The sequence below is a fragment of the Mustela nigripes genome, chromosome 5 (assembly GCF_022355385.1).
Source record: "Mustela nigripes isolate SB6536 chromosome 5, MUSNIG.SB6536, whole genome shotgun sequence".
Taxonomy (NCBI): Eukaryota; Metazoa; Chordata; class Mammalia; order Carnivora; family Mustelidae; genus Mustela; species Mustela nigripes.
In genome coordinates this window covers 62,193,866-62,213,019 of record NC_081561.1, presented here as the reverse complement: position 1 = coordinate 62,213,019, position 19,154 = coordinate 62,193,866, and the positions used below count along the sequence as shown (strand labels likewise).

Here is a 19,154-nt window from a genome sequence, read left to right as displayed (position 1 = left end):
CCATTCCCCCATCTGGAATGACACTGTGCATCCAAATTTGTCCTGTCCTTCAAGATAGACCTCAAACTTTGCTGATGACGTGCCTTCTTTTTTTTTTTTTTTTTCCAGAACTCAAGCAGCAACATGGATCATGTTTCTTGAAAAACGAATACAGACAAACATGATGACGTGCCTTCTTTACTCCTACTACATACTGTGGTTCTCAAGTATGGGCACGTGGTTAAATGACTCAGGAAGTTGGCAAGCATTTACATGCCTGAGTTGCACCCCCAGAGATTCCGATTTTGGTAGGTCTGGGAAAGCTCAGCAATCTGCATTTTAACTACCAGCCCAGGGGATTCTGAGGCAAATGGTTCAAAGAGGGTATGCCTGTAAAATGTGGTTCCTCGGGTACTCATCCTAGATGCAAGGTGTGTAGTTCCCTGAACTCCCAGCCTAGGCAGAGGATGGAGACCACAAACATGATGGTACTAGGAATAACTAAAACAGATCAGATATATTTGTCACCTTTTGGCTTTCCAGCACCCAATACCTTCTACACCTGGGGGACATGCCTCAATGCACAGGCCTCACTAAGGTGCAAAGTGCTATTTCCTCTACTACTGAGTATGGAGGCAAACATTTATCCTGTATCTAAGTGCCAGGCATATGCTTTGACCTAAGCTTGGGCAAATGCAAGATTCTTCCTAGGATTCAGGATCCTAAGGGTGTGATGCAAGGTGTAAGGCCAGTTGGAGATGACTGACACATAAGAAATTTAAGCATTGAGAATCCGGGAATAGCATGGTGCCAAGGATGTGGTGGCTTCAAGTGTCCAAGGGCAGTGGCACCAATGGCAACATCACTAGATTGTGTGATATTGTGAATTATAAGAAATATGTGTTTGGTCATCCAGATAATTAAAATATATCTCTCACATATAATTGGACTTCATCTGTAGTTGTGGATCACAGCTCCCCAAATCCATGAAATTTCCTGAGCTGTAAGAGCAGTGGGACCTTCTTCTGTCATATTTAGTCTCTTGTCCTCAGTTCCTAAAAGCACTTCAGAGCCATAAATGTGACATGAGTGTGTTGTTCCTAACAAGCCCCTTTCTACCACACCTAAGTTTATGTCTCTGAGGCGACTTTTGGAAAGGATGGGGGCTGTTGCCTGAGGAATCAACCTTGAAAATAGTGTTGGAAAGTTTGACCTCACTCCCTGATTTCTGGGGAGGAAAGAGGAGCTGGAGATTGAATCAGTCACCAATGACCAATGAATTCATCAGTTATGCCTATATAATGAAGCTTCCATTAAAACTTCCATTTAAAAAAAAAAAAAAAGGGAGTTCAGAGTGTTTCCAGGCTGGGAAACCAGAATATTTCCATGTGCCACTGTGCTGGGCTCAAAACTCCATGGGGACAGAAACCCTGCTGTTGAGGACCTCACCTTATTTATTTATTCATATGGCTGTCTATTCATATCCTTTAATATTCTTTTATAAAATGCCAATAATCTGGTAAGTAAAATGTTTCTGAGTTCTGCAAGTTGCTCTAACAAAATAATGGAACCTAAGTAGGGGATCACTGGGAACTCTTATAGTAGGTGGGTCAGAAGCACAAGTGCTCACCAATGGCATCTAAAGATAAGGAGGGGAGTCTTATGGAACTGAGCCCTCAATCTATAGAATCTGGTGAAGCTTTGGGTAGATAGTATTAGAATTGAGTCAAATTACAGAACACCTACCTGATGTCCAAGAATTGCTTGTTGGTGTGGAAAAACCATTCCTTCCCAAAACACAGGCACATTCACGTGCATTAACACACACCCACACACACACACACACACACACACACACACACACAGGAATTGGGTGCAGAATTCTAACCGGTGACCAGACCCCTTGACTGTCTTTTGCTATGACCTCAGCTGTGGCTTCAGCTGTGTGTTGCCTCCTGGTTTCACCAGTTAGATTATCTTTTTTTTTTTTTTTTTTGAGATTTATATAGTTATCTTAGAAAGAGAGAGAGAGAGCAGGGGGAGGAGCAGAAGGAGAGAAAGTGTCTTGTCTTCTCCTCATTCTGTAGTTTTCAAACCCCTTCTCTGGGAATGTAGGAGATGGCCACAGATGAAGAAAGAAACCCAAGCATCTGATTCTAGAGGAGAGGAAGATCCAGGGACAGGGAGAACAAGATGCTTCTTTAGTAAGAGCTCTATCCAGGTCAGGCCAAAACATTATGGCCCAGGCCAAGCACAAGGGCAGCTTTAGTGGTGGTGCCCTCTGTCCCTCACAACCACCACACAACAGCATCAGTGAAGAGCATTGGACTCTGTCTTTATTTAAGGCAAATCCCAAGCCACTGGTGGAAAGGGCATGTTCACAGCTGTGTCCTCTCTTCAGAGGGAGAAAACACACACGCAAGGTTATTGGTGTAGTGAGGGGAGCTGGCAGGGCTGAGGTGAGACATGAGCCTTAGAAATAATCTGTGTTACAGAGTCAACTCATGTCATTGCTCCTCCTTGCCTTTCCCCTCACACCCTTCCTCTGGAACAACTGCCAGAGGGATGTGACTGAAGGTCAGAGGTCATTCTCATGGCTTCACTGGCCTAGGGTCCAAATGACCTCTGCGTGACAGCAAGAAGGACAGTGAAGACCAAGCTCTTGCTCAGGAGTCCACACAGCACAAGAATGATGATGTTGATCGTGGGAACCCTGGGGGAAAGAAGAGATGTCAGCTGCTGTTAGTGCTGGTGCGCCTCACACCTGAGTGTTTACAGAAGTCCTTCATGCCCCTTCTCTTATCTGCTTGGGCCCTTCTAGCTCTTGTCCCCATATTGACTAGCCCTGTGCCTTTAGTGTGTCCATTAACTAAAACTACTAACTGGAAATATATTTAGTAAAGTGCATGGAGCCCATATGCAGAGGAGGCATCTGAGAGAAAGGGCAGGCTGCCTGGGCTCCTCTTCCTTACCAGGATGGCAGCAAGGAAACCTGGTTTCTAGTCCCCGCAACATGGCCTACTTCCTGGGAGAACCATCTCACCACTCTGGCCTCTTGTTTCCCTATCTATAAACAGAAGAATCCAATCCTTGCCCAAATCCTATCATGAATTTTTACAGATTTTCGTGTAATGATTCTAAAAGTCCTGAGAAAGCATCAGTGGATACCGTAAGAGAGAGATATCCATGAGTGAAGAAATATGGCCTGTCTAGATTCAGCGATATGGAAACAGATTACAGCACAACGAATCTGCATGATAAGACACAGGGCAAGAAAAGAAACAGATGGCAGCAAAAAAAAGAGAAGCATAGATTTTGACCTAATGTTATGTATGAATTTAACATCTAAGGAAATCTGGCAGACCAGGAGATAGGCAAGGATTGTTTAGTAAATAATCTGGTGGTATCTGGATCGTAATATGAAGAAAAAGTCATCTTTTGTAGAATTTATACCATTTAACAAAATACAACCCCCTACCCCAAGATGGAATAAAGATTTAAGTAAAATGGAAAAAACAAAAACAAAAACAAAAACAAACAAACCTAGAGATGTCGCCAAGAAATAGAATTAAGCATATGAAAGAATAAAGCAAAGCAATAATTTAAAAATCAACACATTTGCCTGTACAAAATTTAAAAGCAAATGTCCAAGGTCGCAGAGAGAGAAATGACAGAATGGCGATAGAAAAGTGCCAGAGGCTCTTTTTACGATGAAGTCCCCACCCTTCCTCTGGCTTCTGGCACCTCCCTCCCTGTCTTCCATCTCCTCCACCACCTGGAACTAGGGTCAAGTTCAGCCCCTGACAGCTCCTAGCTATCTGTGGTTACAGTAGCACTCTCCGGGGCACGCGTTCAGCCCACGGTCCCAAGGCCTCAGCTCCGCAGGGCTACCTTGACTTTCAGGTCTCCCCTGTCCTCCCAACCCTTTTACATTTTCATGGGCCTAGCTCCTGGAGTGTGTCCACTCTTGAGGGCCAGCAGGTACCCCTCTGGAGGCTGAGCACAAGCTGCCAGACCACCCCTACCACTCCAGTGCCTGGGAATTCATGTGCCCCTGGGCCGCCCCTAACAGGGGACTGGAAATTCACAAGCATAAATACTCCAGCTCCCCAGTATCTGATATAGACAAGTCCCATGGGTCCCCCAGAAGTCCCCTGCAGGACTGAGCCCCAAAGTTCCCCGCTGTGTGACTCAGCTTGGTGATGACACCCTTGCTAAGCTTCTTTCTCTCCTGGTCTCACTTCCTGGATGGATTTACCTGGGGTCACTTCCTACATTTGTACAAGACTTTTCCCACTGCCTGCTTCCAGGGAACCCACCCTAACACAGCGTGATGGTGGCTTCCTCTGAAGTGCCCCCCAGAACCCATCCCTCCCCAGATTGGAAGCTCACTTCTTTCATTGCGGAGGCAAATAACTCCCCATACAAAACATTTCTTTTTCAAACATCTCAGTGACTTCTGCTTCCCTGGCTGGATTCTGACTGATAGAATAGTTCATATTAGTTAATAAAAAAAGTTAATAGGCCAGGGGCAGCCTCTAGTAGCAATGTGGGCCTAAGTAGGTACTCTCAATTTACATCCTGGAAAAATCAAAGTAACTTGAAAAGAAAAATGTTGATTCTCACCAGACCATTTATTTAGTCCACAAAGATTTAATAATCACCTACTATGTACCAGACACTGGGGTCAGCAAAACAACTATTTGGGGTGGGTGGGGTGGAGAAGTTCTGCCTCTACCCTCATGCAGTGCCTAGTCCACAGCAGGAGAGAAATAAAAGCATGTGATAATTCATGTCCAACTTAGCAGGAATATTTTCCAAGTACTAAATCCTTGTGGGCAAAAGATCCTTGCAGTGACGACTGCTTCTCTTCTGCATTATGGATCACAAAACAAATTGTTTGCAACATTTGAAGACCATTTGTCAATATGTATACAGAGCAACATAAAAGTACATGCTCTTAAGGGAATTTCTTTTGAATGAATAATTTAAAAGAAAAAAGACGTCTGTGAAAATGTTCATCTCGAAGTTATCAATACTATAAAAAAATTAAAACGATCTCAGTGTCTAAAGACAAGCAAGTTAAGATGTAAGTCATGGCTTCTTCATTGCTAGAAAAGGATGCATTTGTTTGAATTATAATCATGAAGTCTAGATAGCAACATCAAAGAGTAGTTTTATAATAGAAAAATAATCGCAATGTTTATAATTAGAATTACTGCTATATTAAATATGTATGAACATGAATAAAGACTAGAAAGAGAATGTGGAGATCAGACATGTTAGATTAATGGCAATATGGATACATATTTCTCTGTAAATTCAATATTTAATGATAAACACTTTCAGAGATAAATCAGTATCCAATAATAAACTGTAAAGAAGGGTATGCATGCAAAGTTAAAGGTTCTTCGCTTTGCCTGCACATTAAGAAATCTCCTGAAGATCTCACCAACAATGCTGAGACCAACCCCATTTCCAGAAATCCCGATCTATTGGTCTACAGGAGGGCATATGCATCAGTATTAAACACAAACCAAAGCAAAAGCAAGCACTCCAGGTAATCCTAACACACAACAACTGCCCAGAGCAGTTGGGCTAGATTATCATTTCCAGCTCTGCATTTTCTAGCCTCCCTGAAGATAAGGAAACAAGCCACAGAACCTTCCTGACTCATCCAAAATCACACAGCCAAACCATGTGGCTGGCATTAGAATCCAGGGTCCTTCACTCCACTCTATTAGGCTGGTGGGGTTGGCTGAGACCCAGTGGAAATCAGCAAAGACATTTTTCCCTCTCCTTACTCCTCTAGTAAGCAAGGAAACAGGGTGAACCAAGGAGATGGGCAGCCTCGTCAATATCATCCTGCTCCTCTAGCACCACCCCCTTCCTCCCCAGTGAACTTTCACCAGACTTAGTAGACTCAAGTCTGCTTCTGCCCTGCCCACTCCCCTATCCATAACTTCCCACGTCTTAAGCAGATGGACTTGGAATCAAACCAGGAGGCCCAGAGACCTGAAACCATAGCTGGTAATATCCGTCACGTTTGTGATGGTGACTCCAAAACCGGGAGAGGAAATGTCAGCAGTCGATGTGGGTAGGAGTTGGGTCACAGACCTGGGACTGGTAAAGAGTGTGCTCTGGGCCTTGGTGGTGGAAGGAGAAAAGGTGGAAATCTGAACAAAGTTCTGCGTAGGAATCTTGTCTGAGACTAAAAAATCTGCAAGAAAGCACAATGGATAAATCGACGGATAAGTTGGTGGATGAATTGTTGGGAAATGGATGAGTGGATAGATGGTTGGAAGGATGACTAGAAGGAAGGCAGGGAGGAAGGATGGTTAGATGGAAGGAAAGATGGGTGGATGGATGGATGGATGGATGGATAGGTAGCTGGGTAAATGAAACTGAGGAGGGAAATGAACATAGCCATTCATGAAGCAAGTTTTTCTTTTACTAAGAGTAAAAAATGAGTGTGACGTTAGCTTAGGTCAGAGAAAGGAAAAGGGGAAGAAAGAAGGAAGACAGAGAAGGGAAGAGAGAGAGAGGGAAGGAGGAAGGAAGGTGGGTAAGGACAGAGAGGGGGTAAGGAGTGGGGGGAATAGAATTTTCAAGCGATTCCTGTCACTGGAAATGCATTTTCCTGCTATTCTTTACCATTTCATATGTCTCCACCTTCTTTAAGAATAATCCCCTTATTACTCTACCTTGTACTATTCTCTGCCTTATCCTCACCTGAACCTGTAGTGTACTGCTTTTCAAATTATCTTTTATTAATATATTGCATATGAGCCTTGTCTTCCTTAGGTTTAGGATTCCCCAGTTAGTAGAAACTTGAACCTTCCTTAATTTCTCCAATTAACATCTACTGAGGAACTAGGCATTATATTAGCTGCTAGAGATACAGAGCTGAGAAAGGCACAGGCCCTTTTCTCAAGGTACTCACAGATGAGCATGGGAGGCAAATAAATAAGCAGGCCACTACTACCCAGTGAGACAGCATCATTTATGAGGGAGGACACAAAGTGAGCTCTGGAGCTTTGCTACCCAAAATGGGAACCATGGACCAGCCTCAGCAGTAGCATCATGTGCAAGCAGATCAGAAATGCTGAATCTAGGTCCCACCCTAGACCTCTTGTATCAGAGGTTGCCTTTGAAATAAGATCTTCAGGGGTTTTGTGCCCACAGTAAAGTCTGAGAAGCACTGCTTTGGAAACACAAAGGAAGGTCATCAAATGTACTCTGGGAAGGAAATAGTGGATCACAGAGGCTTCCCAAAGAAATGGCTTTCATTTGGAGACCTAAAGAATGAGACTAAATTGTCCAAGTCTACCACTCATCTTTCATACTGTAGGAAGTATCCCACTTCCTATAATAGCACCCCAAATTAAGCTCTGCTACTCTAAGTGATAGCTTCTTACTTTGCGACCAAATGTCTCTCAAGGACCTCAAATGAGAGAAAAGGAGCTTCTGAGAGAGGCCAGGCTGCTAGAAATCCTGAGCCACAGCCCTGCTCGTACTACCACCACCACCCATACCCCCAGCTGACCTGGCTTTCCCCATTCTCTTACCCCCCTCCAAGTCACTCACCCTTGGTCACAACCAGGCGGACAAGGGGAGACAAGATTTCAGGGTCCTTGAGAGGGTGGTAGATCACACACCGATACAGTCCTGAATCTTCCACTTGAAGATTGGTCATTTGGACATTTAGTATGGCCTCATCGGGGATGTCTTCTAGGAAGTACCTGCCCTTCCGGACTTGACTGGGCTTCCCTGAAACACTCTCTGTGAAAACCAGTGTCAGGGGCTCCCCTCTATCCATCAGCTTCTGCCAAGCTTTCTGGCTATTGGCGTACTTCCTGATGGAGAAAGGACATTGTACATTCAGGGTACTTCCCGCAGCTAAGGCATACTGTTCTTCACGTGGTTCATTTGCAGCTTGGAGTTCTGTAAGCAGGGAATCAGAGTTAGACTCCGTGAGGTAAAGTTTTCTTCTCTTTGAAAAAAAGAGAGAAACAACCTCTTTTTCTTGTTCAACCACTCATTTTTCGGCGAGATCCTCAAGGCTTTCAGAGAAAATGCAACCTTCCCTGCAAGCCAGCACTAAATTCCAGATCTTTTAACTGTGAGTAATTTTTATTTTACTCCAAGAGCTAGACCTCATATGCTTTGTGTAAACTTTCATAAATATATGTTCTTGAGAAGAAAAAAATCTCCTGATTGGAGGCAGAACATGGGACACGTGCCAACACCATGAGTGACAAGGGTATGATAGAAGGGAAGATTACAAACAAGGACATATAGGGTGATGAGTGGATGTGAAGACATGATAGTAGCAGACAGTGATTCCTCAAAACGGCTAGGGGAACTTCATCTAAGTAGGGGAAAGAGATCAATTCTGGTCTGTTCCAAGGGAGCTTTGTAAATGGGAGGGACAAGTTGAGTGGAAGTAAGATCTAGATCTTATTTTTGGCTGGACACAAAGCATTCCATAACTTATCCACGGTGTCTACAGTTTATCCACTCAAACCTGAGTTACTTTCTTCTATGGAATACCAAATAATGGGCTGGACAGTAATGTTGGGTCAAACTGTGTGTTTGTACCTGTGTGTCAGGCTACCACTACCAACAACTACTATTGCCATTGTTAATGGCACATTACTACTACTGCACAAACACGCACACAATTTAATCCTTGGGCAGTAACTCTAAGAATGCCCATTGAAAAACGCCAACAGCTACCCCTTCAATGGAGACCCTGGGCTATTACTACAGCCCACCTGTGGACTCCTGAGGATTTTATAAAGGATACCAGGCCAGTTCTTCTGGGACCAGACTTCAGTTTCTAAGGAAACATGGAAAAGAAGCTTCTTGGAAAGTCCTCTGAATTCTGGCCAGGAATTCCCCTCCAAGAAACAGGCAAGCCAAGACTGTGGGCTGTCTTAAGCCAAGTTTGGCTCACTCATTCATTCATTCATTCAATCAGTGGTTGAGAGCCTACTATGTGTCAGGCACTGTGCTGTGCTTCGAGAAAGAGGCACACCTCCTCTCTCTACCCTCTATAACATTACTCTCTACTCTCTGCAACTTTAGTGTAAATACTATAGATAAATTATTTGCGAACTCCCTGGGCAAGGTAGACACTACAGTCTGAATGTGTGTGTCCCCCCAAAAAAAATTCATATGTTGAAATCAAAACCCTAAGGTGATGGTGTTAGGAGGTGAAGCCTTTGAGAGATGATTAGGTCATGACTGATCCCGCAAAAGGGATTAGTGCCCTTATGAAAGGGGATCCAGAGAGCTCCTTACCCCTATCCACCCTGGGAGGACATAGTGAGAAGTCCATAGTCCATAACCTGGAAGAGGGTATTCATCAAAACCCAACCAAACTCGCAGCATGATCTTGAACTTCTAGCCTCCAGAACTATGGAAAATAAGTACCTATTCCTTATAAGCCACCCAGTCTGTGGTATTTTGTGATAGCAGCCCAAGTAGACAAAGAGAGTGGGAGTTACAGGAGGAGTCTGAAATTGTGCACAAACTTGCTTATCTCTTGTGAAAGGACACAGAAAGCACTCAGCACCGAAATGCTATGTGTGCACCATTTCTTGCACCACTGCAAGAAAGGAATTCCAAATACCTTTTATTGCTAAGTGTTTAAAAGTACTGGCACATGCAATCTTCCTAAATTTATCATTTAAGCTCCATAACTTCTAAGGTGGATACTGACATTATTCCTATTTCAGAGATAGGGAAATTGAGGCACAGAAAGTTTATTAAATAACCCAAAGGTTATTAAGTGATTTGCCCAAAGTTCCACAGTAGAAAGTTGTAGAATTAGGATTTAAGCCTGGATAGTCTGACCCCAAACTCAACTCTAAACCCTGGAGCCATGTTGCCCAAGGCAAGTGTCTGGTTGGGGTGAGAGCAGGCCCAGCCCACACCTGAATAGGTACATAATGATTCTATTCCTTAGAGTACAGGAGCTAGAGGGAGTTTTTAGGTTACCCAAACCCACCCCCACAGGACACAGTGAAATATATACTACTGGCTTTCTCACACGCAAGTACACAAGCATCAACCGTCCATCTTCTCCCAGTTTTGCTTTGGAAAAACGTGAATACAACACAAATGAATGAGAACCACGCTCCTAGATGCCCATCTGGGATATCACCCCAGCTCCAGCCAAACTCAAAGTGCTATGTGCTTGCAGGCTCTACAAGGCAAGCATCTGTGACCTTACTCAAAGTAGTGCATTCCTAGAAAGTCCCCTTTCTCTGTAATCTTTGTGTCTTTCCAAAGCAAACCCTTCTTTACACTTGTTACTTTCCCAATTTATTCATAAGGATTAGGCCGAGGAACAACCAAAGCCCCAAATGTTTCCATCTTTAGTCAAAGTGTGAGCTGTACACCAAAGGAAACAGTTAACAAAACCAAAAGACAACTGACAGAATGGGAGAATATTTTTGCAAACGACATATCAGATAAAGAGCTAGTGTCCAAAAATCCATAAAGAGCTTAGCAAACTCAGCACCCAAAGAACAAATAATCCAATCAAGAAATGGGCAGAGGACATGAACAGACACTTCTGCAAAGAAGACATCCAGATGGCCAACAGACACATGAAAAAATGCTCTACATCACTCGGCATCAGGGAAATACGAATCAAAACCACAATGAGATACCACCTCACACCAGTCAGAATGGCTAAAATTAACAAGTCAGGAAATGACAGATGCTGCCAAGGATGCGGAGAAAGGGGAACCCTCCCACACTGTTGGTGGGAATGCAAGCTGGTGCAACCACTCTGGAAAACAGCATGGAGGTTCCTCAAAATGTTGAAAATAGAGCTACCCTATGACCCAGCAATTGCACTACTGGGTATTTACCCTAAAGATACAAACATAGTGATCCAAAGGGGCATGTGTACCCAAATGTTTATAGCAGCAATGTCCACAAGAGCCAAACTATGGAAAGAACCTAGATGTCCATCAACAGATGAATGGATAAAGAAGAGGTGATACACACACACACACACACACACACACACACACACACACAATATGGAATACTATGCAGCCATCAAAAGAAATGAAATCTTGCCATTTGCAATGACTGGATGGAACTAGAGGGTATTATGCTTAGCAAAATAAGTCAATCAGAGAAAGACAACTATCATATGATCTCCCTGATGTGAGGAAATGGAGATGCAACGTGGGGGGTTTGGAGGGTAGGAGAAGAATAAATGAAGCAAGATGAGATCAGGAGGGAGACACACCATAAGAGACTCTTAAGCTCACAAAAGAAACTGAGGGTAGCTGGGGGGAGGGAGGTTGGCAGAGGGTGGTGGGGTTAAGGACATTGGGGAGGGTATGTGCTATGGTGAGTGCTGTGAAGTGTGTAAACCTGGCGATTCACAGACCTATACCCCTGGGGATAAAAATATATGTTTATAAAAAATAAAAAATTAATTAAAAAGAAAATGAAAAGACAAAAAAATTCTCTTAAATCTCACAAAACAAACTGAGGGTTGCTGGGGGGAGGGGGTTTGGGAGAAGGGGGTGGGATTATGGACATTGGGGAGGGTATGTGCTTTGGTGAGTGCTGTGAAGTGTGTAAACCTGGTGATTCACAGACCTGTACCCCTGGGGATAAAAATATATGTTTATAAAAAATAAAAAATTAAAAGTAAAAAAAAAATTCTCAATAAAAAAATAGATGAATTATTTAAAAAAAATTTTTTAAATAAAAAAAAAGTGTGAGCTGTACAACAAGAGAAGTGAGGGTGTGGTGATGGGGCAGACCTGCCAAGCCAGGGAGGGCAAAACCACCTTCCAACACCAGCAGACAATGGTGGCCAGCAGTCACAGCCCCCAGGAAAAGTGGGCCCCAAGCCCCTTCTGTTCACTTTTGTTCTGCTATTCTTCAACAATAGCAGATTTTCTGGTCCACAGTAGGTCCCTGGGAAATATCATTGGATGAATTATGTCTTTGGGGGTTAACAGACAGTCACATAAAAAGCACCATGATGGAATATAAGAAAATGAAACTTCAAACTCGAGCAAAATTATTTCGGATCTTGTCAAGTTTAGATTTACTCTAGCATTCCCCCCCCCCTCCAGAGTTGTGCTTATCTTTGCCAATATCAAAATGCACAGATAAACTGTTTCCATAATTCACCCATTTTATTTCTGTTCTCAGGCTCTATATAGTCTTCTAATGCTGTTAAGTTTGGATAGAAGAACCCAGTCTGGCAAGTCTACTGGCTGGTCTATGCTGAGTGGCACATCCCCTGGAGCTTCCAAAGAGAAGGGAAGCTTTTCTCATGGTGTGATCCCCAAGGTTCTGAGCAGAGGCCTCACCTGCTCATGCCTCTTTCTCACCTTACCTGAGATGAAGAGTATCCAGAGCAGATCCTGGAGCCTGGCCTTCCTCATCCTTCGTGTGCGCCAACCCCAACTGCTGCTGGTGTGCCTGGGACACTCTAACCTAGAGCCTCCAGAAACTTGCATAACAGGATATGAAGTCATTCCTGGGAGGTGCTGCGGCTGCTGCTCTGTTTTCGTCACTGGTTGTTTTGGCTCCAGATGTCAAGGACTGCGCAGGAATCCAGAGACAGTGTTTGAGTGTCAGGCTTCTCTGAATTCTGGTTTCCTGGTCTCTGGGGATAATGACAATTACCTTTTCAGCCAATCTCACAAAATTTTAGTAAGAATAGTACTTTTGTGTGAGCAAAATAAGGTATCACTATTGTCAGCGGATTAGAGGGCCACCTTGCTCTCCTGAGGCCAGCTCTCCATTACCATCTAGTTCACTGTAGGTAAGAGTGCCAGGTACGTGGAGGGATGGGTTGGGATAATAATGCCTCACTTTTAGGGTTATCGTGAAGATGAAATGGGGGTCCCTAAGGAAAGTGCTCAATACTGTACCTAACATACATGTTTTTTCTACATCCTGTCCCTATTCACCATCACCCTGATCCCTTTGGCTTTTTTGACTTGAGGCCTGTCTCCTCTTCACCGGCATGGCCCACACCTTGTACTTGGCCTCAGCTTTCTGTCACATATCTGGTCTCAGAGCTCACAGAAGTGTAGGAAGCCCCCAAATTATTTGAGAGGACATGGCCACCATTAAAAAGAACAGACTTAGAAACAGGATGATATAGGAGAGTGATTAAAGAAGGAAAAACTCTGCAGTTTCCATACCAAAAACAATACAAGGCAGATCTGACGATGTGAAAAATCATTAACAGAAAAGATTCACTTCAGAAATGCTCCCAAATGTAAAATGAATATCGACATTTTGAAGAGCTCATAAATACAAGGAATGTCCTAGATCAGCAAATAATCTACAAATAAGAGATGTTTTTGAAGTATAAGATGTAACAGTAAATCATAAATGAGGATAAAATGTATACTTAACAAAATACTTTCAGGGGCGCCTGGGTGGCTCAGTGGGTTAAGCCGCTGCCTTCAGCTCAGGTCATGATCTCAGGGTCCTGGGATCGAGTCCCACATCGGGCTCTCTGCTCAGCAGGGAGCCTGCTTCTTCCTCTCTCTCTCTGCCTGCTTCCTCCTCTCTCTCTCTGCCTGCCTCTCTGCCTACTTGTGATCTCTGTCTGTCAAATAAATAAATAAAATCTTTAAAAAAAAAAAAAAGAAAATACTTTCAGTAAAGTATGGCAACTGAAGAAAACCATGTTGCATATTTTGAAGTTGCTAAGAGAAGAGATCTGAAAATTTCTCATCACACACACAAAAATTCAGTAACTATGTAGGTGACAGATGTTAACCAGACTTACTGTGGTGATAATTTTGCAATAATCCAAATACTGAATTGTTATGTTTTACACCTGAAGCTAATATAATGCTGTAGGTCAATTATACCTCAATTTTAAAAAGAAAAACACATTCTAGATCTGAAAAGAAATCTGTAATTGGAGGATGAAAGTCCAAAAAGGGCAAGAAAATATTCATGAAGTGAGACCAAGGAAGTTCCCAGGTGAAAAAATTTTTTTTCATTTAAATTCAATTATCCAATATATAGTATATCATTAGTTTCAGATGTAGTGTTCAGTAATTTACCAGCAGGTGAAAATTTTTTAATTTAAATAAAAATATTTCTTGCAAACTGGTGCAGTCACTCTGAAAAACAGTATGGAGTTACCTCAATAAGTTAAAAATACAACTATCCTACAATCCAGCAATTGCACTACTAGGTATTTACCCAAAAAATACAAAAATACTGATTTGAAAGAATACATGCATCCCGGTGTTTATACCAGCATTGTCAACAATAGCTAAATTATGGAAAGAACCCAAATGTCCACCAACTGATTGACTGATGAATAGATTAAGAGGTGATAAGTATATGATAGATAGATAGATAGATAGATGATGGAATAATATTCAGCAATTTAAAAAAATGAAATCTTGCCATTTTCAGTGATGTGGATGGAACTAAAGCATATTGTGCTAAGCAAAACAAGTCAGAGAAAGACAAATACCATACGATTTCACTCACATGTGGAATTTAAGAAACAAAATAAATGAACACAGAGGAAGAGAGAGAGAGAGAGAGAAGCAAACCAGAAAAACAGACTCTTGAACTATAGGGAACAAACTGAGGGTTGCTGGGGGGAGGTGGGGAGATGGGGAGTTGGGGAGTTGGGGTAAATGGGTGATGGGCATTAAGAAGGGCACTTGTGGTGAGCACTGGGTGTTGTATGTAAGTAATGAAACACAAAATTTTATACCATTTACTAATATTACAGTGTATATTAACTAACTGGAATTCAAATAAAAACTTGAAAAATTCATTAATTCATTAATTTTTAAAAGATTCCTACTGATAAACAAACAGGAAAAAAAACACCTTGATTCCTTCAAAAGAATTGAAATAGTCAGGACTCACATTTTTTCTCTAAGCAACAAAGGCTAAGAGGCAGTAGAATAATGTGTAAAGAACATTATGACTAGAATTTTACACCCACACTGATCGCTATTCAAGTCTGAAAACAACTAAGAGGTTTGATTATACCTGCAAATTCAAAAAGAAATGCTAAAGTAATCTTTGACTTTTTAAGCTAAAACTGTGGAAGGTAGCAATTTCTAAAATATACATGGTAGTAGATACCTTGAAATCATATTATTGTACTCAGCAGAGATTATTCTAGTTAAGGTTTTACTAAAGTTCCTTCTGTGTTCTATAAATCCAGGCTTCAAACTGTGCTTGGATTGAAATCTGCCAGACCCACTATTTGTTTTACTCCTTCAGCCCACAAGGGGCAAAAGTAGACACAGAAGTTTTGAAATTTTCTGACTCAGAGAGAAGCCTAAGTGATTTTTTATAGGGATGAGTCATATTAGTACAGTTCATTTAACAAATCCCTATTCTTACAACAAATTCCACACTTAAATGAATAAGACAACACTTTCTGATTTTTTTATGTCTTTACATACTTCGTTTTGAGGGCCAATTTCCTGGAAGATTAAGAGAGAACTTTTTTTTAGCTGTATTAATTTTTGCTTCTTGTACTTGGAGGTTCTGTCATTTTGTGTGTATACATTTTGGATCATTAAATCTGGATGGATTGATGTTTTTTATCATTATATTGTGTCTGTAGATATTTTCTTTCCTCTGAAGTCTACCTTAATCAGATATTAATATAGCCACTCCTGCTTTTTAAAAAGAAGAGAGTTGGGGGAAATTGGAAGGGGAGGTGAACCATGAGAGACTATGGACTCTGAAAAACAATCTGAGGGGTTTGAAGGGGCAGGGAGGTGGGAGGTTGGGGTACCAGGTGGTGGGTATTAGAGAGGGCAAGGATTACATGGAGCACTGGGTGTGGTGCAAAAATAATGAATACTGTTATGCTGAAAATAAATAAAAAAATAATTTTTTTTTTGTAAAAAGTTAATGTTGGGTCGGTCTGCTTGGGTGCCTCAGTCATTTGAGTGTCCTACTCTTAATTTCAGCTCAGGTCATGATCTCAGGGTGGTAAGATCAAGCCCCGGGTCCAGCTCTGTACTCAGTGGAAAGTTGGGTTGAGGATTCTCATCCTCCCTCTCCCTCTGCCCCTTCCCCCAGAAACGAATAAATAAATCTTTAAAAAAAAAAAACTTAAGGTTGGAATGATATATATTTTTTTTATCCTTTTTCTTTCAACTTACCTTATTATTGGCTTTGAAGGGAGTTTCTCATAGACAGTGTCTAGTCATATTGCATTTTTTTATCCACTCTGTCATTCTGTCTTTTGATGGGCATATTTCAACAATTTAAATTTAAGGTAATTATTGATATGTTAGTGCTTGGTCTACCATGTTAGGACTTGCTTTCTATTTCTTTCCTGTTGTTTTCCATTCTTCTGTTTTCCTTTTGAGAACCTTTAGTTAAACAGCCCAAGAAGGATTTCTAACTAACCCTAACTATCACAAGAAGTGGATTCCTCCTTTGTACCATCCTAACACAAGGTGGCACCTGAGTGTGTTTGAGTAACACTACATCAAAAACTAATGAGGGCTATCAAAAACTACGCTGGCTAACTGAACATAATATAAATAAATAAATGTAGAAAATCCCTGCAAAAATTTTTAATTAAAAATTTTTAAAAATTAAAATAAAATGAGAATAAAGTCTTTTTTCACCTGTCCTGTTTGCTTTGTGCACTTAAAGTAAACAGAATGTAAATGTCCTCTACTCCCTTATCCCTTAATTTTCTGAGAAGCTGGACCACCTGTGCAGTGTCTTAAACTCTCAAACTAATTTTCAGGCTACTATCTCCGAAAGCTTCTCATTAAGTCATTGTGGGGCTTGCAAAGTAGGGTTTCTTTTCATTTCATTGAGACTGAATCAAAAGTTCTACTTTCACGCTTAATCCTTTAGTGGCCAGAGTACCAGGAAGGTTTATTTTTAAGGCATCATGAGCCTTTTTGTATTTATTTGTCAAACATTATCTTCAGTGCTATCATGAAAGCCTGTACAAATATCATTCTGTTTGGGTTTTTGTTTCCTTTGGTAAAGTCACTGGCCCAAGTCAATATGTCCCAATCATCATGATAGGGTAAGGTAGCAGTTTCTTTCTTAATATGGATTGGTTAAACACTTATTAATTTGTAAAGAAAAACATATTCTATGCCTTTTTGAATACAGTAAGATACTCATAGTTTTTTGAGACTCAATTTGTCTTAATAGACTGGTTGCTATTTCATTTTTGTTGCTCATGTAGTGACAGTTTGGCCACTGGGGGGCCTTTAAGCTGGCTTCTGTGCCTTTCACCACCACACAGAATGTCATATATGTCCTCCCTTGACAGCAAAAGGATGCCACAGCTTATCTTAAGTTCTCCCTTCCCAACATGGAAATCAGTAACCCTCCAAGAAGCCAAGAAGGCTTGAAGAGGAGAACAGCACTGGAAACCAATTTCTGGGACCAAGTTGTTTCCCATGAGTATTGATATTACTGAGGTAACCCTGCTTCAAGCCACTTCAGAGGAAGAGCCAGAAAATACTTTTTAAAAAATAGGGTTAATAATTTTTAAACTTCCCATAAAGAAAATCTCTGGACCAGAGACTTCACTGGTGAATTCTACTAACCATTTAAAGAAAAGTAAACACCAATCTTTCAAAAACTCTTCCAAAATATAGAGAGGAGGGAGCACTTTTCAACTAGTTCTATGAGGCCAGTACTACCCTGATACCAAAACCAGACAAAGACATTACAAGAAAACTATAGACAAATATCTCTTATGAATATAGAAACAAAAGTCCCCAACAAAACACAACCAAACTAAATACAACATATAAAAAAATTATACAACATGACCAAGCAGAATTTATCCCAGGATTGCAAGTTTGCTTCAACATATGAAAATCAATTAATGTAATATACCATATTAATAGAATAAAGGAGAAAAAAACACATGGTCATCTCAATAGATGCAGAAAAAACATTTGATAAGATCCAGCACCCTTTCATAATTAAAAAAAAAAAGAAACCCTCAATAAATTAGGATAAGAAAGAAATTTCCTCAGATTGAAAATGGGCACCTATGAAAAACCCATGACTAACATCATATTTAATGGTGACAGACTGAGGCTTTCTTCTCAAGGTCAAGAAAGAACAAGGATGTTTCTTTTGCCAATTCTATTTAATATTGTACTAGAGATTCTAGCCAGGGCAATTTAGCAAGAAAATAAATTAAAGACATTCAGATTAGAAAAAATGAAGTAAAACTATCTCTGTTCACAGATGAATTATCTTCCACACAGAGAATTCCAAGGAATCAACACACACATACACACACACACACACGAAACCCTCCCCCCAAAAAACGGCATTGATAAATGATTTCAGCAAAGCGGCAGGATACAAGATCATTATTCAAAACTCAGCAGTATTTCTACAAACTAGCAATGAATAATCTGAAAATAAAATTAAGAATGTAATTTCTTTACAATAACATCCGAAAGTATAAATACTTAGGAATAGATTTAACAAAACAAAGGCAAGATTTGTACACTGAATATAAAACATTGTTGAAAATTTTTTTTAAACCTGAGTAAATGGAAAAACATCCATGTTCATATACTGGAAGACTAAATATTATTTAAATGATAATATTTCCCCAACTTATCTACAGAGTAAATGCAATCCCTGTCAAAATTCCAACTTCCTTTCTTCAGAAACTGACAGCAAGTACGGGCATAAATATGTACACTTAAATCAATGCAATAAAATTGATGGTGTAGGAGTAAACCCAGACATCTATGGTCAGCTGATTTTCAACAAGAGTGACAAGACAATTCAAAAGGGAAAGGATGTGGGGCTCCTGGGTGGCTCAGTCATTAAACGTCTGCCTTCAGTCTGCCCAGGTTCCTGGGATCAAGCCCCGTGTTGGGCTCCTTGTTCTGCGGGAAGCCTGTTTCTCCTTCTCCCACTTCCCCTGCTTGTGTTCTCTCTCTCTCTCTCTGTCAAATAAATAAATAAAAAAAATATTAAAGAAAAAAAAGGGGAGAAAGGATAGCCTTTCAATAGTTGATTTGTAACAAATCCATGTCAACATTCAAAAGAATAAATTTGAACCTCTACTTTACACCACATACAAAACTCAAAATGGATCAAATGTAAGAGCTAAAGTTATAAAACTCTTGGGGAAAACAAAGGAATAGATATTTAGG

The 19,154-nt window shown here is 41.0% G+C and overlaps 1 protein-coding gene across 2 annotated transcripts; it reads right to left on the bottom strand.

Moving 5' to 3' along the window:
* Positions 1 to 2,293: 2,293 nt before the first annotated feature.
* Positions 2,294 to 12,470, bottom strand: TREM1 (triggering receptor expressed on myeloid cells 1). Of its 2 annotated transcripts, none has more exons than XM_059399088.1 (4): positions 12,365 to 12,470; positions 7,567 to 7,923; positions 5,995 to 6,199; positions 2,294 to 2,692 (listed from the first exon to the last, which is right to left on the bottom strand). In XM_059399088.1, the coding sequence occupies exons 1-4, from the start codon at positions 12,411 to 12,413 to the stop codon at positions 2,587 to 2,589; spliced, it is 717 nt and encodes a 238-aa protein (XP_059255071.1). In that variant the 5' UTR covers positions 12,414 to 12,470; the 3' UTR covers positions 2,294 to 2,586. The 2 variants fall into 2 exon arrangements, with proteins under 2 accessions (XP_059255071.1, XP_059255072.1); XM_059399089.1 differs by having other exon boundaries at positions 6,097 to 6,199.
* Between the last annotated feature and the right edge of the window lie 6,684 nt (positions 12,471 to 19,154).

Excerpts from the sequence above, each read along its gene's own strand:
- TREM1 (XM_059399088.1), bottom strand. The coding sequence starts at position 12,413 with ATGAGGAAGGCCAGGCTCCAGGATCTGCTCTGGATACTCTTCATCTCA. Across the intron at positions 7,924-12,364 it reads CTGGATACTCTTCATCTCAG|AACTCCAAGCTGCAAATGAA; the intron begins GTAAGGTGAGAA and ends CCCTGCTTACAG. Across the intron at positions 6,200-7,566 it reads CCGCCTGGTTGTGACCAAGG|ATTTTTTAGTCTCAGACAAG; the intron begins GTGAGTGACTTG and ends GCTTTCTTGCAG.